The sequence below is a fragment of the Centruroides sculpturatus genome, unplaced genomic scaffold (genome assembly GCF_000671375.1).
Source record: "Centruroides sculpturatus isolate CEXI.00-Female unplaced genomic scaffold, Cexi_2.0 scaffold124, whole genome shotgun sequence".
Lineage (NCBI taxonomy): Eukaryota > Metazoa > Arthropoda > Arachnida > Scorpiones > Buthidae > Centruroides > Centruroides sculpturatus.
This window is the reverse complement of record NW_019384390.1, coordinates 527,631-551,327: the sequence shown is the minus strand read 5'-3', so window position 1 is coordinate 551,327 and position 23,697 is coordinate 527,631. Positions and strand designations below refer to the sequence as shown.

Below are 23,697 nucleotides of genomic sequence, written 5' to 3'. Positions count from 1 at the left end.
TTACGTGTTTTAGCTGGCAACACTCATTCGACCATGAAAGGGAGCCAGTATTTAAACGAGGCTTAATATTCTAATTTTTAACGATACAATAGCGACGATTATTATTTAAAAAAATTTTTGTTAGACTTAACATCGATGAAAATTCAATGCAAAGTAGGTTAATAGCGATATATTAATATACTAATTACATGGGATATAATAATATACTACACTAATAATGGATTTTTTCATACTTTTCGGTTATCCGCCCTTTCAATTATCCGACCAACCCCAGTCCCCAATTAGGTCGGATAATCGAGGCTCTACTGTAAATTCACGACAATTCACCCAAATGTTTTTCATCAATATCCAGTTCATTAACCATTACGTAAACGACAGCCACACTCCCGTTTTCTCACCAATATTTATAAGTTTTACATTATCATCTATTGGCCATAAAATGTATCCGCAAATCATGTAATTTACACCAACATTACTATTAATTTTTAATTCTGGTTTTAATCTAATTATCTCAAAATGTTCTAATATTTTCCTCTTAAAATTATTTTTCTCTTTCTTAACAATTTTGATAGTATTCTTTTTAATATTTCAGCCCCGAGTATTACAATGGCGAGCTACTGTGGAATATTGGTTATTATTTTTGATGGCATTTATATGTTCTTTTATTCTTATACCCGGTTCTCTACTGGTTTCACCAACATGTTTTACTATTAGCACAACTACACTGGAAATTATAAAACACATTCTTAGTATTTAGGATATTTTGTTTTCTTTTCTGATTATTATTATTATTATTTATGATTATCTTTAAGCTATTAAACTGTTCCAGAATCACTAGAAAATTATAATTTTTTCAAATTTGTTTTATTTTTTCAAAAATGCCTTTTCATTCTTTAATTTTACATAATTATTTTGAATATTTCTATTTAGTTTTTTATCAGTCTAATTATTTTTATATTCCATTTGATACAGCCAATTATTAAGAATTTTTTAGAGTAACCATTGTTATATTAGAATCAAAAACAATTCGGAAATCATCAACGTATCTATATATATATAGCTTTAATCTCGTCTATCTTGGCAATTTTATTGTCAATTTTAACCATACATAATTCTACCAAAATTGAACTCAAACAGGATCCCTTCGGAATCCCTTGTTTTTGTCTATAAAACACATCCTCGTGTTGAAAATAATTCTAGATTTACAAGTTCCAGTAACCATTGAGCCATATTAATAGCCAATAGAAAATTTTAACATTTTTAAAATTATTACAAAAGAAAAAAAAAAGGGGGTTGATGACACCGTTAAATTTTTTAGTGTGTTCCTATTTTTCAATGAATTTATAGATTGTCTTTTAAATTTTTAATTGTTATAAGTACTTTTTGTGTTGTTTATTCATCACAATGATGATAGGTTTTATTTGGCTGATTTAAAATGAATAATTCTCATTGTTATAATTACAAATAACACATACATTAAATGTTATTTATCTTAACAACGAATATAAATGTTTATTTGTCTTAACTTATTAAATAGGTTAGTTAAATAAATACAGTAGCTCCTCGTTATATTGCAGATTCAAATAAATCTCCTGGCAGGTGCGATATAATGAGGGAATATTGTATTTATATTAATTTTAATGAAACAATTTTGAACAGACATTAAAGACAGAAAAATTTTTTTTAATACATTTATTTATGAATATATGATACAGATAAAATATATTTCTTGAGACTATACATACAATATGAGTCAATTTCTTTCGGTCTTTTCACACACTGCTGAGGTAATAACGATTCCACGGCAGAGTCAACTACTCGTCTGCCTACAGAACTTTAGCTTTGTGCCGCCGCTACAGGAAATTAATAAGTACATTTTAAAAAATTGCTGGGACGTTATTCCGCCATGGAATTGTTATTATTGAGGTAATAACAATTCCTCTGTGGAATTGTTATTACCTCAATAACAATTCCTCTGTGGAATTGTTATTACCTCAACAGCGTGTGAAGGGATCAAAAGAAATTGACTCATATTGTATGTATAGTCTAAAGAAATATATTTTTTATGTTAAAATATGATACAGATGTTTATGAAAATCTTTATATATAAATATAATGTCTATTGCTTATTACATTCATTTATTATTATTATTTTTGTAGAATGTTTTTGTTCAAATGTCTTTTAATCGAGGAAGGATAACATTTAATAGACAAAAGTCTTTTTAATGTGAAAAGTTTATAATGTTTTTTCTATAATTTATCTCATTATACTGATTCTTGAAAAACACCCATAAGTGTACTGCAATAAAGCAAATCAATGTGTGCTTTTCATAGTTTTGATATAATAAATTGAAACTGTGTTCATGAAAATACATTATAAACTGTAATACCACACTAAGATGACCAGAAGCAAATAAGAGTATTTGGTAGTCATAATGGAAAATATATGTAATTTGTAAAGGCTGAAGGATTGTTATGAATTATCATAAAACAGAAATCTACTGTATGAGATATACTTCACATATTTAAACTGATTAATTTAAAAAATTACCCAATTACTGACTATATAAATAAGATTAATAATCAACTGATATTTGTATAAATTATTTATATATAATAATAATAAATTCCTATTTAAAATATTTTTTTAATTGACAATTTTTATTTATAATAGCTGTGAAACATCAAATTAGAGTTCATTTGGGTTTTGGACTTCGATGCCCGATATTAGGAGATCATAAATATTCTCATTTAGATAAATTAGCACCACAAGTAAGTCATATCATATTAAATAAATTATATTACAGTCCACCCCCCTCTAACACTGTTGATAATTCCGTTTTATATGAATTCCATGTTGTACGAGTCACTTAGATTTTACAAATACGTGAGCCGTTCACATCCTGGCACATGTAAAATCTAAGTGACTCGTACAACATGGAATTCATATAAAACGGAATTATCAACAGTGTTATAGGGGGTTGACTGTAGTTATATTTTAAAATGTATTAAACTAGCAGTTCTCAGCTTATTTTAATTGCAAAACCCTTTTCGTCTTGATAAAGTTTTGAAACCCTGACAATTTTTACTCATTATAAATAAAATAAAATAACAGATCGAAAATAATTTATTGAACATACAAAAAAAAAATTAATAATGGAAAATCATCTGTTCCTATGGAATATTAATAATTTTTTAACTATTTAAGTAAATTGTTTATATATAATTTAAGCTATGAATTAAAGATCAAAAACTAGTTTTATTGCAGAACCCTAGCTTCTGCAGAATACGGCTTGGAACCATTATATTAAACTGTTAATACTTTATTGGTTTCTTAGTTATTCTACTTACTAATTCAATATCAAACATATGGGGATTTATAAAGTTTGTTGTAATCTTTCAAAATTGTATAACTAATAGACAGTTATCTAAAGCGAGCTTATATTAAAATAAGAGAAAAAATAATTGGATGAAATAATTACTTTAACTATTTATAATAAAATGAATAGCAGCATGTAAAGAAGTATATAAATAGATAAAATACACAAAATGTTTTATTTATTTTTACGAATAAATAGAAAAGTCTCAAAGGACAGTTGATAACTTTCCTCCAAAATTAACAAATATATATATAAAACAAAGACAATAACATAAATGTAAAAATACATTACATTATACATTAAATACAATGTACATTAAAACAAAAAAGTATAAAAGTTCTTTAAAAGAATTTGTTTTTGAAGAACTGCTTTTCTTTCATGTGCTTTGTTAACCACTTCTGACATACAATAATTAATGATGCTACAGTACATTGTTCCAAAACATTTCCTTTTCTTAAGTCAGAAATAACTTAAAACTCATAGTTCATAACTTATAACTCATACCTCATGACAATGCACGAAGTGCTCCCTATACTTTCGTATCACTTGACCAAAGGATCAACACTGTGTTTGTGATGACTGTGTTGTCAGGATTGACACCACTGTGTCTATGGACAAACACAGAAACCTCAATGGCCACATGAGCGGTCGTGTGTGTAGGCAGTCAGATTTGGGATGGAGGAGACCTTGAGACAACACGTCCAAAAATAATACCTGTTTATTTACACATCAAATTATACATAGGATTGACTATATAGTAATCAAATAGCATCTCAATTAAACTGTATTTTATTCCTAACAAAGGGAGAGAGAGTTTACACTTAGGTATGCGAGGATAAATACCTGCAGTCATTATATATTTGATAAGCTGGTAACACTTCATAGGCTGGTTCCTTGTTCCTTGATTATATAGACGGCCTCTAGGTTCATCTGGATTTTAGATAGCTTGATATAAGACCCTCTGAGGGCAGGTTGACCTAGGTGGTAATCGGCAGCGATAATGTTTGATAGGGCGGTGGGGGTAATCCAAGACAGGAGCAAACACTTTATGTCGACCAACTCTTGGTGACGGACAAATGAACTGTTGTCTTCAATTGTTTTTTTTATTTTATTTGGGGGTTCTCCCCTTTTCTCTCAATTCCCTTTTTGGGAAATGTTGATGAATTAGACCACGTATGTCAAACTCATTTAAACAACAGGCCATTAATGTGATTGGTAATATTCATGCAAGCCACATCACATTTACAAATTTTCTTAAAATTATAATTTAATGTGAGAATGCAGGAATATAGATAAGGCAATTAAAACACATTATGTAGTTTAGTGAATTCAACTCAACAATATATAATTGCTATAGTATTGCTTTTATTTAAACATTTATTTTATTTAATGTATATATTTATAAAACTAAAATTAATTATTTTCACGGAAACTTGCCATCATTATCTTCTTCCTCCTAGTTTTCCAATATCTGGATTCGAGGACTGAGAAAAAACAATCTTCATTATGGCAAATAGATGTTTATCAGTTAATCTTGATCTGTGATTTTCTCTCAATGTATTTTATTGTGGCTGCAGGTCACGAAAAATCACATCGGGGCCGCCAGTTTGACACCCCTGACTTAGACCAATAACAATTTTTTGTTATGTTCCCAATACAGTCAGTCAGGAAATGTGTCATTTCTGGGCAAGGAAGAAAGTCTGTGGGAAAAGGGCATCACTTCCTGCTCTTGTGAGAGAAATAATTTTAGCAAAAAAAAAAAAAAAATGTTTTTTGTAAATTAAACAGAAGAGCCCACCAGTGGCCAAGCGGTCTTCGTACCCTGAACACTGGGAGTTCGGTCGTGGGTTCAGGTCTTGCTCCGACGAGTTGGCCACATGGAGTTTTCCAGGTTTTCTCCATGACTGTAATGCCTAAATAGGGGCTAGTTTCCCTTAAAAAGACCTCCCAGAAGGCATCCCCCTAAGCAGATCGCCCAAGTGTTACATTGCCATAACTCGAACAAACCAAAACCGTAAATTAACAGAAATTTTTTTATTTAGCCCAGGTTCTCACACTCATATGTCTTAATCATAGTTTTATTGACAAGACTATGTCTTGTTTATAAAATTGTAGCTTACCAGCTTAGAGGTATGAAGGAGTACATGTTGGGAGTTGCAATTTGGCAGAGTATTAGATGCCCAAATCATGCGCACACAAAAAAAACCAGGCTTGTAGGTACTCAGGGAACCGAGAACCAAGTCAAAATAAAATACAAAATGGTGACACTCTACAAACAGGCACTAGTGCGAGATTTATGCATGTGATGCTTCTTGGGAAGTTGGAAATGTAAACGTTGTGCGTTTTGAAAATAGATGGCACTAGTCATTATAATTTTATATTATTTTCATATTAAAACTAACTTCTGAAATATAATTTTTTTTGTTTTTACATTTATTAATATATTTATTTTGTTTGTGAAAAATAAAAAAATAATTTCAGACAATACAATAGCTACGATTACATTTTTCAAAACAGGAAATTCTTATTAGGCATCGATAAAAATTCAACCCGGGGTGACACACAATGGAGAGAAATTTCGACATTGGATAGGTTAATTTCACCGAAAATGCATCGTAGACAATCTTGTGGTCATGGCCGGCAAAGTTTGAACGATCACGCTCAGAACCAGTGATACCAAAAAAGATTGGAGAATGAGAACAAGACCTGCCATCAGCATTGAAATGATCCCACTTAGTAGTGTATATCCAAGACATAGTCTTGTCCCAAATATGGCCTTGCTGTTTTACTTGCTTATTTAAGTTTCTGTTACCTAGTTAACTGTCGCCTACTTGATTATCACCCAGTTTTGACTGTCATTCAACTGTCGTGTACTCCAATAAAACACTACTTGAAATGGACATGTGAAGGATTAAAATAATAAAGTTTTTTGCTGGTTCATTTATCACTTGATTTATAGGACATTATTATTAGTTATTCCTCTATCTGAATAATATAATTTACGATCATTTGGGAGTTATTAATAGGATTTAATGAAGATTTTGCTCGTCGTTAGCATTTACAAATTTTTATAAAACTTATCCATGCCATCAAAATGAAGCTTTTTGCCATTTTATAAAATATTAATAATATAAAAGTTATTTTTTAAATAAAATCTCTCTCTCTATAAAGTCCAACCTCGAGGACCAAGTTTTAAGTCTAGCACCTACTCTCTTACCTATCCAACTTGGGATGCTCTGCTGGTAGTGTACTACCATCATTATAACTCTGGGTCATTGGTTTCACTCAACCCCCTTCACCATAATAAGGTTAAGACATCAAAGAAGGATGTAATTAAATTATAAAAAAATAAAAATGTGAGTTTTGAAGTTACTTAAATTAAATTAGTACACTACATTCTGTCTCTTACAAGAATTGAATTTAGATTTTAGAATACGCTAATACCCCGAGTTACGTAACATGCAACTTATGTAAATTTGCAGTTATGTAAAATGTAAATCTCAAAATTGGAAAAAATCAGAATAGAGTAACATGTAATTTTACAAAGAATTATTCTATTTTAAACATTCATTCATTCATTCTCTCTCTTGCTCATCCTTTCTTTCTTTTGCACTGTACCAATTTATTACTTTATTGGTCTGCTAATCCTTTACTTTTTTATCTAATTGTAAGCACGTACGCAAGTGTAACGTGCACTCTTTCTACGGTTTCTAAGATTCTTCTACGGTACTCGGCGAAGGTCGAGCAGCAAAACAGTACACATATAATAATAAATACAATATTGAGTTATTAATTACATAGTTACACTTAAACAATTAATATTATTTTAAATATAATGAGAACTTTTAAAATAATATAAAATATTTTTATATTGTTGAATTGAAGTTAAATATTTTTTTTTTTTTCTAGAGACTTCCCGACAGCATGTTGAGAAGACTGGGCATTCAGCAGAGCAAAGCGCGTTATGTGCCAATGCATTTACACTTAAAAAACCTAGTCATTCCCGAAATATTGGATGGTAAAAATCTGTTCTTTAAGGCCAGTTTACCTCCCCACTTTAAAGCAAATTCACGCAGCTTGAAGTTTAAGAAAAAATGAAAGTTCTTTAATTTGTTAAGGTAGTTTTTAATAAATATTTATGTTTTTTTTAAAGAAAAATGTGTTTATTATTATTATTACTTCTTGACAATATTTTTTTCATACGAATAAATTACAATCTGTATCATATTCGTTAATTAATTAATTTTTCTTACGCTATTAAATTCAAAATTTTTATTCAAACTTACAGAATTATCTTTTTGATAAAAGAATTTAAATAATTATATAGAATTATAGATTTTTTTTCATTAAAAAATTGAAAGTTCAAAATGTTTATGATAATTTTCTTAAGAATAAAATAGAATATTTAATTGTATAAATTAATTTAACGAGATCTGGAAGATTTTTTCCACTTCCTTCCTGATCTCGTTTGTTTTCTCATCGTCAGTAGCGTCGTCAAAGCCTTTTTCTGCTGTAAACAAACTTTTTACATTTTCTCCATTTTTTTCTATATTATATTTATTCTTATTATTAGCAACTTTACTTCTGAATAAGTTAGATAAAGGATATTGAATTTCTGGTAATTTTTCCTTGTGAGATTTCCAGTTTTGATCAATTCTCTTTGGAGAAAAGCCGGAACCATCCTTTGATCGATCATTTTGACTCTCTCCCGTGTTGTAATTATTATTTATATTGAATTTTTCTGAATGTTTCAGCTCTCTAATAATATTTGCTTCATTCTTTTTCAACTTTGATCTGACATTTCTTAGCGGATTAAGGACAGATCTCTGCTTTTTTTTCACGTCAAACTCGGATTCTTTGATGAATTCTGGGTGATCTTCAGTGTCAAATGTTTGAGAATCATGATTTTTTTGGGCTACAGGTGCTTTTAAAACAGCATATTCATCATTGATGTTTGATTTTAGCTCATTTTCAATTAGTATTNGAATCTCGAATGGTGTCGAAGTATCCGTCCGTAAATTGGGATGAAAAGTCAAGTCCAGTCGATTAAGTCGTAGCCGGATGAAAGGTCAATTCCTGTTGAGTGTCATATTCGGGTGAAAGGTCACTTCCGAGTGGCGATGTTGTATTCTGTGAAAAGTCGAATGCTGTAAAGAACCTAAATAAAAAAAATATAACATTCAACAGATTATTTTAGGTGAAATTTAGATATTAAAACTTACAGAAATCATTATTGTATAAGGAATAATGAAGGAAATATTGAGTTGATCTTCACAGAATTAATTTAAATTCATAAAAAATAGAACAATAAAATCGAATTTTACAACAGAAAATATTTATTGGTCGATTAATTTATATTTTATTAGCCAAAATACATACAAAATTTATTATAACTTTTCTACATTATTTTTATTTTTGCAAATATTATATTTTAAATACCCAAAAGTATGAAATGTAAAGGTAAAAAATTGTATCGATATTTGATTTTTAGCATTCATTAAACTATAAAAAAAATAGGTTAAAAGTAATTAGCCCGGTTTGTTTTATCTGTATCTATGACAACAGAAGAGATGATCAACCAAGTGAACATCCCCTTTATAAAAAAAAAAAGATGGCAAATTTCATTTCTCTTCCTTTACTCCAATATTACAAGTTTCTAAAGGTAAATTTTATTTGTTTTTAATACTTTAACTGAATTTTTAAAATGTCTTGGTCATTCCTAATTGTTTATTTGCATCATCCAATATTAAATAACCAAAATCAATGTTGTGGTCATAAAATATTCTGTTTCTTCAATGAAATTTTTAAAATTTACTGAATAAAATACATTTTTTTTAAATATATATATATATATATTATATAGTCGAACGGACTATCGAGATGAACTGATTTAAATAAAAATACATAAAAAATAACCTTCAAACCACTGGCATTTTTAATGCTCCCCTCAGTGGCCATTGTTTTGAGGTTTGACTTTATACTTAATTGGAGCCTGCTGCCTCTAATCTTTCTATTAAGTGTTATTTTAAAACTTAAATTGTTAAAAAAAGACCTCCCGGAAGGCATCCCACATAGGCAGATCGCCCAAGTGTTGCTTAACAAACTGAAACATAGTATAAAAGTCATTTTACAATTAATTTTCAATTACACTTCGGGATAAAATAAAATCTGAGGAGGACCACGATGCAATCGATCTATATTTTGAGGCAGATGCCAGCATGTAAGAGATGTTAAAAATTCCTCCTCGAACTTTTTGATCCGGTAGCGTGTTTATACCTCATCAAAGGGCAATCTACGTAGAGTTTTCAGTGTTTTCTTCACTTGTCTAATACCAAAATAGAGGCTAGTTTCTTATAGAAAGTCCTGGCATGCAATACCCATTAGTAGATCATTGCCTTATCCAACTATTGCGTATAGAAAAACACTTGAATTTTATATGATATTTTTCTATTCTGTTTTAAATGTAGTATATTTAGGTTATTTATTTATTTCCAGAAAGATCAACATGGCATTAGAAGTGCACATGGTTGTATCCATCGTCTTCCTTACTGTAGGTTCCGTAATGGTATTTGTTGGATTGGTTCTATGTTGCTTGATCAAACCCGAACTTTACGTCCGAGGGCATCTTTACGATCGGTTAGTGACGTCGGTTCTTCCGCCACCTCCGGCGGAAATTCCTCCACCCATATTACCAACCGCACCTTCTCCTTCAGATTCGGAATTAATGCGGTATAGCCCCACTTGGAAAGGTATTAAAATATATAAGGGTCCTTGGGACTGAATATTTAGTGAAAATTTATATACATTAAACTTGTAAAACTTGTCTTTTATTTTTATGAAATAAAATATAATGTGATTTCAGTTTTTATACCATTGTTTTAATACAAAATTCCAACTGTTTCAAATTATATTTGGCTCATTAAATTTAAATATTTTTGTTTCGTTATGAATCGGGTACATTTTTCCTGTTTTCGTCATTATAAGCATTATTATTAATTATAAATTCATCAAAAAATGCGCAACTTTAATAAATATCGAATCTGTAAACATTTCATATAAAATTTAATTACTTTTATTTAATATAAAAATTTATGTACAAATTTAATTGTTGAAGTAATTATGATTGTGGAGTACACAAACCGAGTACGTGTATTTTTTGGTTTATTTAAATTCGTCTGGTATGCCTTTTAGTGGCGAATATTCGTTATTTCGCGGTGAAAGTTTTTAGCAGTAGAACACCGGATGAAATACAGTGTAAATGTCTGTAGAATATAAGTTGTTTTGGCCAGTTATAGCCGTTTAAACAGTCTTTAATTAAACACGAGAACACTGTTTGATGTCACTGTCGTTGTTCTATATGCTCTTTAACAGAATCTCGAATGGTGTCGAAGTATCCGTCCGTAAATTGGGATAAAAAGTCAAGTCCAGTCGATTAAGTCGTAGCCGGGTGGAAGATCAATTCCTGGTAAATGTCATATTCGGGTGAAAGGTCACTTCCGAATGGCGATGTTACATTCGGTGAAAAGTCGAAATCTGCGCAAGAAGGCCTGGCCAGAGAAGAGGTTTATGTCTTCCAGCAGCAAAACAACCTTTTCCACCAAGGCCTTTTGCGCTCGACGGACTCTTCGGACTCCTTTCTCTCCACTCCGGTCTCACCCGACGATGTCTCCACCGTCCATTCCGGAACCTCCGGATATCGCCCCTCTAGATATTGGACGAGAGACGAGGCGGTGTCGTCCGGAGTTACGACCACCACCCGTTTGACGTCCGGTTTATGACACTTCTCCTCCGCATCCTTCGGAAGCACCCTTATGACACCTGGCCAAGACCAGGCGTCATCCTCGGACTCTGCATTGTCCGAGATGCGCAACTTCTTCAACTCTCTGAAATTCTCCATTCTGCAAAGGAAAATGAGAGGATTAATTGAGAAATATTTCTATTCTAATCTGAATTGTAAATTTCTAATGCAAAAATGATATATATACGTATGTAATTTATAAACTATAGCGGGGAATAACAGATTTATTAATTTTTATTTTGCTTTAACAATGGAAAGATGCGAATCCTCCGAAGGAAACCGATGGCCGCCAACTGTGATATTTTGCTAATCAAAGTTAAAGAGTATTTAAATCTACAAAGATCATAGTGTAAACTTACATCACTTTAAACAATCTCTGCAAACGAAGCAAAACTAGAAAAAGCACTCGCATTAAACAATCGCACGAGTCAACAATAGATTCTCTCTCAACAACCAGAAAATTTTATTGTTGCATAGTGACTCCATTTAATGTTAAAAATTTGTATTTTGCGGCCAATTTCTTCATTTCCGTCTCTGTCTATGTCTAAAAAGAGTGATTTTCACGGATCATTGCACGAGTTTGTCTCACGGGGAGAAGAGTTAAAAAGAATCAAATTTGACACGCATACTTTTGACCATGAAATTTTAATTTTGTAAATGAAAAGTTTAGTTCCAAAATTTTTGTATAGGGAAAATTTGCTGAAATTTACATCTGGGGTGCATATATAATGGATTTTGGAGCTGTCAATTGATACAGCAATGACGTTATATTTCATATCACGTAATTCATGTCTTTAANACATATATCTCAAAGCGCCCGTAAAGCGCTCGCAAAACGCGCGTTTTAACAAAAATCTATAAGCGCTCGCAAAACGCGCGTTTAACGCGCGCTTGGCTTTTGAGTGTGTACGGCTACATAGAACTCTTGGTTCTTATAAGCGCTCGCAAAACGCGCGTTTAAAAGCGCTCGCAAAACGCGCGTTTAAAAGCGCTCGCAAAACGCGCGTTGAAAAACGCCTAGTGTGTACAGGGTCTAATACGATCCCGGTATTCACGGGATAAGGCATTGAATGGAAAAAGTTTATTTGAAATTTAATATCTATTAAAAGTTACTTGTTGTGTGGACTTTTTTAGAACTCCCCGCCCGTAGATACTAAGAGGACATGTTTTATTGTTGTTGTTTATTAAATAACGGCAACGCAACACTTGAGCGATCTGCCTAAGGGAAATGCCTTCCGGGAGTTCTTTTAATTAAGGGTAACTGACCCCTATTTAGGCGTTACAGACGTGGAGCAAACCCGGAAAACTCCACCTGGCCATCCCGTCCTGGCCAGATTCAAATCCACCACCGAAATCCCATTTTTCGGGGAACGGAATCGCTTGGCCACTGGTGGGCCGGGCATGTTTTAGTAAGCCCATTATGGATTCGGGCAGGCCCACAACGGGGCGGAAGAATGGTGAAGCACGGGTCCCCACATATCCGGACTGACCACCACCTGAAAAATTCCTGAGGCTTTTTCGACCCGTTCGGATCCCAGTTCTTCGGAGCAACAGGATAAATTCAATAAAACCCAAACCCTTCTGATTAATAAAGGTATGCCGGGCTGTGAACGGCTCACGTACTTGTAAAATCTAAGTGACTCGTACAACATGGAATTCATATAAAACGGAATAATAAACAGTGTTATAGGAGGGTCGACTGTATACATAATAAAGGAATTCGAACCCTTCCTCGAATGCATAAATGCTCTCCATTCTTAATACCATTCTTATAACTCGTAAGAAGGAGTAAAAGAATGCATGTGGGAACGGGTTCGAGTACCTTTTGTTATAGTTCTCGTTCATATTTTTCCGGGCATAGCATGTAACATTATCAAAATAACAATAGTCAGCACAGTTTTGTACAGTAAAACTAGAAAGGATATGCTTAATCGCATGCATAATTTAGCTTTTTTGCCTGTAAATTTTAAGAATTTGACTCCCTCTCTATATAAAAAACAAGTTTAATTTTCTGAAAAATAAGAATACGAACTTTCGAATATATTAATTACATTTTGGATAAACATATAACACGTGGTTATTCGAGTCTCATTCAAAAATTTTAAATACGTTTAACAAAAGTACATAAAATATAGTATTTTCAAGCCGGAAATTCATCGTTATTTCCTTTGACGTCATCCTGCCAAAGGTTCCTTCGTTTCCGTTCTTTAGGGGGGGAGAAACTTTGAAATGATAAAGAACTGGTCAGCTTTTTACTGTTGAAGAAACTATAAAAATGAGCAGCGAAACTAAACAAGTAAGAATTGTTATTGTTACTTTGTTTTTTTTAAATATAATTCCACGTGTATAAAATATGTCTATATCAATATTTTTTTTACGCTAAAAATTTAAACAAAAAGCTTTCAATTACATAAAGGGCGTGATTTCGAAGTACTTTCGTTGTTTCAATTGTTACGTTGAAAAAACGTTTATTACACGTGGTTGTAACTTTTAAAATCAATTTCTTTTAAATAAATTATACTAGAATTAAGTTTTATTAAAAATTACTCCTGTGTTAGTGGATTCATTTAGTCTATTTTGTACTGTGGAATTTAAATATAAGTCAAAAGATTTACATTATTCAAATATATAGAAAACCTTTATTATAATCCTTCTATTATAATACAAGTTTAGTGTTTTATACACAGTATATAAAGAATAAAAGTTACAGCTTTATTATATTTTATACTGTTAAACAGTCGAACCCCCCTATAACACTGTAGATAATTTCGTTTTATAAGAATTCCATGTTGTACGAGTCACTTAGATATTACAAATACGTGAGCCGTTCACAGGTCGGCACACGTATTTGTAAAATCTAAGTGACTCGTACAACATGGAATTCATATAAAACGGAATTATCAACAGTGTTATAGGGGTGTCGACTGTACTGTATAATGTTGCAGATACTTCTCTATTAAATCAATTATTTTATCTATTTTTATGTTTTGCATTTGGTGTAATACAGTGATTAACGTCGTACGCAGATTATATATAATGTGCGCGTAATGAAATGTTTCGTGAAGTAGACAATTGTAAGTATAGCAAGGATTTAGGATCAGAATTTCTTCACTTAAAAACTCATAACTTATTTGATAATAAAAGAAATAAAACATTAATATGAATTTCATATATGTACTGTTGAAACAAAACAATTTAATCATCTGTAACTAAAATTATTGGTATGAAAAGTAATCAAATTTTATAAAAATGGATCAAGATGTCCAAATTTATCAAATATATTTTAACGGTCTTGATTAATTGATGCGTTGACTACATTTTACGTGCTGTGTGTCATACAATGAAACATATGATCCTGAGATAAAGCTTTTTCTTAAATTTTAAACCATGACTAATGTATTAGTCAGTGTTTTAATGTTTGTCATCTATTTTTGTGTAAAAGTGAATTTTCAGAAATATGTACGGGTGACAACTCGTGGTCATTTGACACTCAACGTGCTAAATATATTATATTTTTCATACAGTGAAATATACTTGAATTTAAATGTTTTGTTCTCTATGAATGATTCTGTCTGAAGAGGACAGTTATATACTGTCGAAAGTACTTACAAAATAAATTATTTTTACGTAACGCCAATGGACAATTGTATACGTTATCTTTTTCTATTAATATTTGGCGTGTAGGCCTATAGCTATTTTAATCTTTATCACTTTATGAATTCATTCTATATTTTATCATCATCAATTGTGTGGACAGAAATAGACAACTAATGTTTTGTTACGGCATTGTATTGTATAATGTTACTGTTACAATGGTTGTCAAATATTTTTAATAAACTATTGGTTCTCTCTTTCTCTTTTTACATAATCTTTATTAATAGTTAAAACTACTATAAAACTGATTTTCCATCATAAATTGAGATTCTATTGGAAATAAAGTTTCAGCTATATAATAAGTATCACACCAAGAAGGCAAACATAAAATACGACATTTCGTGTAGTCACAACAAAGAATTTATATCAGTTGTAAATGTTAGGAATGTTAAATTGAATGTTTCTACTGTAAAATAGAAAAAAAATTTGTATGAAAAAGGGAGAAAATATAAGGTTTAAAATATTTTTAAATATGTGCCTGGTCATATCAATGAGGCTGATTGCCAGTGAATGTAAATGTTTGGATGTATGGCATATGATAACAATGCTATTCTCATCAGTACACTCCTAATGTCAGCTGAGTTCTCTTCAAGTCTAACATATATACAATGATATAGTAGTGGCCCTTATGTATTCGGTGTTTAATCAAAGTAGTGATTGTTGATATTGTAGAACTGGTTGTATCAAATGGGTGCATTCAGCAAACGAAAAGTAGATAGCACTTTAGCTCTGCATTACAATGTAGTACTGTAAGGTTAGCAGATATGACAGATATCATAGTAATAATTCAGAACTCAGATGAATATTCTGGAATAAAAGAACTGGCCCGGGACGGGGCTTGAACCCGCAACCTTCGCTTGCCGTGCGGTGCGCTTGCCAGTTACGCCACCCGGACCCTGAGCGAGTCTTCGCTTCCAGAAGTATATTAGATTAGATATAACTAAAAGTAAGGTTATATCTAATGACATGTTTAATACATTGTCTTCACAAACATGGATTTATAACCAATAGTAAAAATCCCAAGTTTACTTGTACGGCAGTTTTCCTCGAATTAATATTGCGATATGCATAAAAGAATTTCGCTGAAAACTTTAAATTTCTGATTAAATTATGAAAATGTAATCTTTTTCTTTTTAAAAAGTTGCTACATACAAAATTTCATCTCCAAATGTGATAGATGTACAAGATCATCTGCTATTTGATATGAGAAAGCCAACTTGAAAATTATTGTAAATCTAAGTTGCGTGCCAAAATCACATTCTCTAGGTTACAGATTATAAGTATAAGGAATTATTAATTTCTATAATTTTTTTCTGGAGATAATTAACTTTTTATATAAGAACTGATTATATATAGTACAATGTGTACTATGCTATAAATACACTACTAACTGGAAAAGATAACATTAAACCTATTATTGTTATGAAGAGAATGAAAATTGAATAAATGCTTAAAAATGAAGCAAGTTTTGTCCATAATCTTTCTACAAACTGTGTTTTTATTTTTCAGCCTTTCCTAGCTATCAAGTTAGCCTCATCTATAATATAAAGTTGACAAGCATGTATATGTCAATATTAGATGTTATGTAATAAACCATAGTTCTATCAGTCGACTAAACAGCCATTAAATTAACATAAAAACAGCCTGTAATTTCTAGCTGTTTGGTTAATTGAAATAAGACAATTCAACATCAAAGATAAACACTGTTGATAATTCCGTTTTATATGAATTCCATGTTGTACGAGTCACTTAGATTTTACAAATACCTGAGTCGTTCACAGCCCGTCACATGTATTTGTAAAATCTAAGTGACTCGTACAACATGGAATTCATATAAAATGGAATTATCAGGTATTATAGGGGGGTTGATTGTAAATATAAAATGTAAAAAGATTGTTCCACATGAAATAGAATTATATTATATACTTTACCTCTAACAATGATGGCTTATGAAGTCTTACTATCAAGACAGCTTTGACAAAATTAAGTCCTTAATTAATATATATTGAGCTTGACATATAAAAGCTCTTCTTGATAACCCATTATATTGAATTAAAAAGAATAATACCTTGTTTTTTTATTTAAGTAAAAAGAGTGGTCAATAGGTAATAGTATATACAAATAGAACTACATTAGGAAAAATTAGAAATGGGATCTACGTATCTATATAAACTTTATAAATATTTATATACTGTACTTTTCTAAAAATATTTCAAAAATAAACAGGATGAAATTTATTCTAAAAATGTATAATATAAATACAGCTCTTATTTGTTGAGGAATGAATGATAAATAGTTTAAGATTGATGTAATTCCAAGTTTTATTGCCATGTAGCTAGAAAATGCTAAAAGCTAAAAGAATACTTTAAATAAGTTTAAAAAAAGAAAGAACATCTATCATTCAGATTTGATGCTTATTTAAAAACATTAGATTCTACACTAGTAAAAAAAAACTGCAGGGAAAAATCTTCAAAGTCAAATAGATTAAAACATGAATCTGTGAAATATTTCCATCATTTTGAAAATTTTAATATGATAAAAACATATTTAATGTAATGTTTTAGTTAGAAGAGTCAAGTAGTTAATAAAGAAAGATGGATGTTGAATATTTCCTGGTGTAGTTTTGGAAGTGGCTACATAAATGAGATTTTAACTTGTCTGAGCTTAAGAAGCCATTAATTATCTAATCAGTTTTGATTTATATATTGGATTTGCTTCCGAAAATGAAAGCAAATTTATTCTTTTCTCCATTACATCAATTTTGTATCATTGAATATTTAAGTATACTATTTGTAATTATATATTTTGTATGTACATATTGGGTTGTTTGGAAAGTAAGTTTGTTTTTTTTATGGAAAAACACAATATTTTCATAATAAATAAATATTTTATTGAATTATATATCAACCATTTTGGTCAAATACCTGTTGTCATCATTTCTGGTAGTAGCATGATTTCACATTCATAAAAATTTTGATTGTTGCTTACAAAAAACTGATCCGAGTGATTTTTGACATTGTCATTTCAAGTAAATGTCTTACAGTTAAAAAAATTTGTATAGACCAGAACAAGTAATAATCCGAGTGTGCTCGATCTGATGAATGTGGTTGGTGTGATAGCATATCCCATCTAAGTTATAACAGTTTCTGACCAGTTACCAAACTTGTGTGAAATTTGACATTATCATGGTAAAACACTACACCTGTTTTATTGATAAATTCTGGCTGCCTTTTCTGTTTGATGATATTACTCAATTTGTTTACTCGATGGCAGTACACTTTCGAATCAATTGTTAAAGTGTCTGGTAAAAGCTCCAAAAAAATTTCCTTAAAATTCCACCAAAGAGAGCATCTCTCTTTAAGAACATGTGGAGCCCATATATCGAGCTTTGAAACGAAACCAATTTGTTTCAAGTAATCATAAACGGTTCAGTTTGACAAATTTAATCTCTTATTGATTTCACGTGTTGTTGTTTAGCAGTTTGCTTCAATCGGTACCTTTATTTTGTTTTCATTGGCTTCAACTGGCCATCCAGAATGTGGTGCATCTTCAATATTGAAATTGCCAGAATGAAATTTTGTAAACCAGTTTTGGCCCTGTCTTTCTCTCAACACATCATCTCCATACATGTACCACAATTTTTTTCTTGCTTGAACAGCATTTTTGATTTTTTTGGTAATAAAAAAGCAAAATATGCCAAAAATGATGCTTTCGATCTTCCATATTTGATGGGACACAAAAAATAAACAATTGCACAGAATCAAACAAAATTTTTTACAAATAAGCCTTAAAATGCTAGCTGTCAAAATATATAATGATAATACGGTTTAGAATGAAAATGGAGGGAAAAATGCGACTGATCTGTCTAGTTGTAAAAAAAAAACGAACTTACTTTCCAAACAACCTAATAGATAAAAGGTTCCAGAACTATAGAAAAACATATCAGAATGGCATTTTGGCATATTCTCGCCCAATACATCACTGGAGGAAACCAAATCAATTCAGTAGATGATAGCACAGATAAAGATTTCAAAATTCCAAATTTTACACTAAAAAGCTTGTAAGAAAGCATTAATTTTTACTTTTTCAGCTGTTATATATAACAGATGGAAAGTATGGCAATCAGTCAAATAATAATTCCCAAAACTTTTACATTTTGGACTCAGGACCTTGAAATGTTGGAAAATCAAAAAATTTTTTGGGGTTATTTTTGTATGTATGGATATTAGTGTGTGGGGGAGCATGATTTTGTTCACCTACTTTGTGCCTTTTGTTGAAATATGTGAAATTTTGCAGAGAGATTTGTGTATAACGAAGATTCATGCTATTCATTTTCGGTGGTTAGAGGTCAAAGGAGTGGGAAGATAGAGGAGAACTTGTCATAACTCAAATAACTTTGGGTCTGACCTCATTTGAGTTATGACTCAAATGAGGACTTAATGAAGATTTTACTCATTATTAGCATTTGTGATATTTTACAAAATTCATCTGTACCCTCAAATTAAGCCTTTTGCTGTTTTATAATAATTAATAATGTAACGAGTTTTAAAATAAAATATCAGAACAGATGGCACCATAAACAATTTTAAATTCTTTTACCAGGAAAGTTACATAACTCATTGCTGGATTTTTAAATATGCAAAAACCTTAACTGAGTGAATAGAATTTTATGTTTTGAATCCAAATCTTAAAGCTGATAGGAACACTGTTATTTCAAAAATGCTTATTTCCATATCTTAAAATTTAAAAAGATCTGTCAAACAAACCCAGATTACTGATTTTTTTAAAAAAAGCAAGGATATAGTATATAAAACTTCAGAAGAAAGTTCAAAAGTGAAAATATTCTGCAACAGAGAAGGCATTCTCATTTGATTGTGCTAAGCAGTGATGATGATGATGAAAATTTAATCAACATACAAGTATCCCTTGTATAACACAGTAGTTATGTTCTGAAAAAATAAAAATAAATATGTTATTTATTGAAAATTTGTTCTAGTGAGTCACGTTTGTTTAGTCAAGTACTGAGTGACTTTTTTCCAGAATTTGTGTTTGAGTACCAAGATACTGCTGTATTTCATTTGTCATTTTACAAATGATTGCTTACTTACAGTTAAAAAACAATTTAATAGCATTACCTAAAAATGTTTAGATAAACTTTATTAAATACAAAGATTAATCTATAAAAAGAAAACACATTGACAGTTTTAAAGGCTAAAGTCTGAAAGTAATGACAATGTCACTTGATTGATAGGAAAGTTAGTGCAGTTTTTTTTTCCCTTGTCCTATCAGTTTTTTCCATTAAAATAAACCTGATGAAAAGCACAAAATAATTCGAAAATATCAATATTCTAAAATCCATGGGAAAATTTGAGACAATATGCATGCTTACTTCAATAAAAAAATATTGAATAACAAAGTTTATGCTTAAAAATTGTGAAATTTTGAAGCGGAGGATTCCCAAAACCATGTTAGAGTGGAAGCATAAGTCGTGTTGTATGGGAGATATCCCCAATTTTCAAACCGTGTTGTATGGAGCGATATCTGTACATTATCTCTCATATACTGTATATAGGGTGTATCAGAATGACATTTTAAAAATTTGGGGATTGTAGAGGATGAAATTTTGAATGTTTTGATATAAGGAACCTATAGCCGGAAATGTGATATAAAATGTGCACTACTTCATAGTAAATGTTCAATGTGACGACCACCAAGTTCATTACATAATGTGCAATGACAAACCATGTTTTGTCTGAATCTCTGTAAGATGCCACGCTTCCCTCTGATGGTGTTAAATACTGCAAAGATGCGCTCTGTAAGCTCATGAACTGTTCCTACAGGTGTTGCGTACACAAGGGACTTTACATAACCCCAGAGGAAGAAGTCAAGAACAATAACATGACGTCAATGGACGGAAGGTTAACTACCAAAGTGAAGGGCGGTCAAGCATTTCCTACCGCTGTAGAAACTTTATATCCCATTTTCGGCTATTTGTTCCTGATATTTATAAGATATTTTTTCTATTATTGTTTTTAATAAAAGAAAATTTTCCAATAGTTAGAAATTAAAATGGTCGATTTTTGTTAGCTTTTGGAACATAACCTCTCCTTTAATTTGTACTGGTTCTTAGTTGTATACAAACGTAGTTTTGTACTACATAAGATTTTATAAGAACCTAACTACTATTTTTTCTGTATTAGATTCAAGTAACAAAACTGATTTATTGGAAAATATATTCAATTGTACAGTGCTTGTAACAATGAGTTTATGCATGCTTGAAGACAAGCTAATTTTGATTCATTTTTATAAAACAGCATTTGAAGTAATTAGTGTTTTAATTTAAATATGCACAAAATTATAGCACAAAAACAATTAAAGGTATAACAACATCATTAATGAAGTTATAAAACAATAAGAAAAAGCCATTTTCTAAAAGTTGATAGTGATTTAATATTTCTGGATCTGTCCTGATCCATTTTCAAAAGATTAAAATCAATCAAACAAAAGCTTAAATAAATAAATAATTAAATAGATCTAATTTTATTTTCAAAAATACTTTGAATTAAATACAGTATTTATTCAACAGCTTGATTATTCTAATTTTTAGACAATCTACAGGAATATATTGTTAACCTAAGATTATTTTTCAAAGAAATAATGACTATAAATAATGTATTTTATCATATAATAAAAGTTATGTTTGTTTATAAGAAACAAATATATTTAATTGGATAAATTAAAATTTTGGATAAGAGATAAAATCATATAACGCAAGTCGTCATTAAAAACAAATTTTGGAAAATATTGTTCAAGTATATAAAAATGTCATAACTAGATTTGTTAAAATAATTATGAATATGCTATTTTAATATTTAATAATAATATATTTTTTATCTAGTTATCTAATCCTGAAACGCCCGGATATGTGGGTTTTGCAAATCTTCCCAATCAAGTTCATCGGAAATCAGTGAAAAGAGGTTTTGAGTTCACTTTAATTGTAGTAGGTAAGATTTTTATGTGAAATTTTTGTAAATATCAGGGCTGTGGAGTCGGAGTCGTGGAGTTTTGATGTTTTAGCCGGAGTCGGAGTCGGATGGTAAGGAAAAGTCGGAGTTGAAGTCGGTAGATTTTTATGCAACTTCCACAGCCCTGGCAGGGCTGTTGAGTCGGAGTCGTGGAGTTTTGGTGTTTTAGTCGGAGTCGGATGATAAGGAAAAGTCGGAGTTGGAGTCGGTAGATTTTTATGCGACTCCACAGCCCTGGTAAATATATAATTAATTGATGAATTTGAATTGTTAAAATTTCATGATTTATTTCAAACAATTGAAATAGTTAAATCAGAACAATATTAAAAATAAAAAAAATTTACATATAAAACCAACCTAACATACATTAATAATCAAATGATACAGCAAGATTCTTATCAGGCTATAATATGTCCTAACTAAATGTTAAGATACCAAGTAGTTTGGACAATGGTTAGGTTAGGTGGTTAGATTGAAAATGCCAAGTTATATAAATATGGTCTTCTGTTTTCACACTTATTGTCCAAAAAACACATCCAGATAGAATCGTCTGATTACTATAAAACTCAGCATACAGTTATGTCTCAGATAGGAATGTAAATGGTCTAGCCACATTTCTCCAAATGTTACTTTCCCAATCATTGTTATGTTGTATCTCACTTGACAGAAGTAAGAATATTAACTAACTAATAATTATTAATCGATTATACAATGTTATTACTTTCTTTTGTAGTACGGCTCTCCCTTGATAGTCCGACGTTTTTTAATCCGACATGCTAGTAGTCCGATGCATCTCCCGTCAAGGTACCCATCCCCGTTATGTGTCTGCTTGCACAGAAGCATGTCGCGACGTGAATCTCCCCATCCAATTCTTACACGATGACACACATTTTGTGTGTTTTCTGTGAGCAGTTCTGTTCAAACAGTTGGAGTAGGGAATATTGTAAGCTACTGCTAGCAAAACAATGCAAAATATGTAATTATTTTCAGTAATCCAGACACTTTTGGTAATCCAACACCCCTTTGGTCCCATACCTGTCGGACTATTAAGGGAGAGCTGTATTGCCAAAGAGATGGGTTGTTAGAGCTTTTTTGCTTGATTTTATTCATAAAATCATTTAAATATTTGAATGACAAATTTCACATTCATTCCTAATTACAGGACTGTTAATATTTAAATAGACTATTAATTTTTTATAACCTACTATAAAATTTGTAATGTGGAGTGGTATGCTATAAAATTATAAAGAAAGCATAAAATTTTAATATTTTACAAAACACTTTAAAATATTAAGATATTTTACAATTATTTTGTCAGTATTTTCTTTTGTATATATTAACAGCTAATATTTGAAAAATTTGAATATATTAAAGCAGGTTTCATTACTAGCTTATTGTTTTTTCTTATAATGTATCAATCAATCATTCTAGATATAATTTATTTTCCGTGAATAAACAAAGTGTAATATGTAACTCAGATGAGATTAGAGAAAATGAACAACCATGTAAATGATTATAGTTGTGATTTGATTGCACACCAGATAATGCCATCAGAATGACTTAAAATTGCTACCCTAGTCTATATACAGGTTGCATAGGAAAGTCCCTTTAACTGGAAAATTCTTGCGAACAGAGAGAGCTACAGCTATGCAAGTGAGGTAACGGTATAGTAAAGTGACTACGCCCGATCTAATGCAAATGACAGCAGCACCCCTAAAAATCTCTTGTCCCTCTTTTTAAAAATTGTCTCTCAACCCTCTTTTTATAAATAAAAAGAGATTTTATTTTAAAAAAGTTTTTATATTATTAATTATAATAAAATGGCAAAATGTTTAACTTT

At 30.7% G+C, this 23,697-nt stretch overlaps 3 protein-coding genes across 4 annotated transcripts in view; 2 read left to right on the top strand and 1 right to left on the bottom strand.

Moving 5' to 3' along the window:
* LOC111618225 overlaps positions 1–10,142 on the top strand; it is a 22,901-nt gene extending 12,759 nt beyond the window's left edge. The window contains exons 8-10 of the mRNA XM_023359707.1: positions 2,675–2,772; positions 7,290–7,498; positions 9,876–10,142. Coding sequence (XP_023215475.1) covers positions 2,675–2,772; positions 7,290–7,478 — 287 coding nt within the window. The 3' untranslated portion in view covers positions 7,479–7,498; positions 9,876–10,142. The remainder of the gene's footprint in view (positions 1–2,674; positions 2,773–7,289; positions 7,499–9,875) is intronic.
* Positions 10,143–10,495: 353 nt separating this feature from the next.
* Positions 10,496–11,885, bottom strand: LOC111618200. Its single transcript, XM_023359683.1, has 2 exons — positions 11,538–11,885; positions 10,496–11,278 (listed from the first exon to the last, which is right to left on the bottom strand). The coding sequence occupies exons 1-2, from the start codon at positions 11,588–11,590 to the stop codon at positions 10,945–10,947; spliced, it is 387 nt and encodes a 128-aa protein (XP_023215451.1). The 5' UTR covers positions 11,591–11,885; the 3' UTR covers positions 10,496–10,944.
* A 1,436-nt stretch (positions 11,886–13,321) lies between these two features.
* LOC111618222 (septin-1-like) overlaps positions 13,322–23,697 on the top strand; it is a 35,925-nt gene continuing 25,549 nt past the window's right edge. For both annotated transcript variants that reach the window (XM_023359705.1, XM_023359704.1), the window contains exons 1-2: positions 13,322–13,474; positions 21,731–21,836. In XM_023359705.1, coding sequence (XP_023215473.1) covers positions 13,454–13,474; positions 21,731–21,836 — 127 coding nt within the window. In that variant the 5' untranslated portion in view covers positions 13,322–13,453. The remainder of the gene's footprint in view (positions 13,475–21,730; positions 21,837–23,697) is intronic.

Coding starts and splice junctions, on each gene's coding strand:
- LOC111618200 (XM_023359683.1), bottom strand. CDS start 11,590: ATGCGAGTGCTTTTTCTAGTTTTGCTTCGTTTGCAGAGATTGTTTAAA. Junction 11,279..11,537: donor CAGAGATTGTTTAAAGTGAT/GTAAGTTTACAC, acceptor TTTCCTTTGCAG/AATGGAGAATTTCAGAGAGT.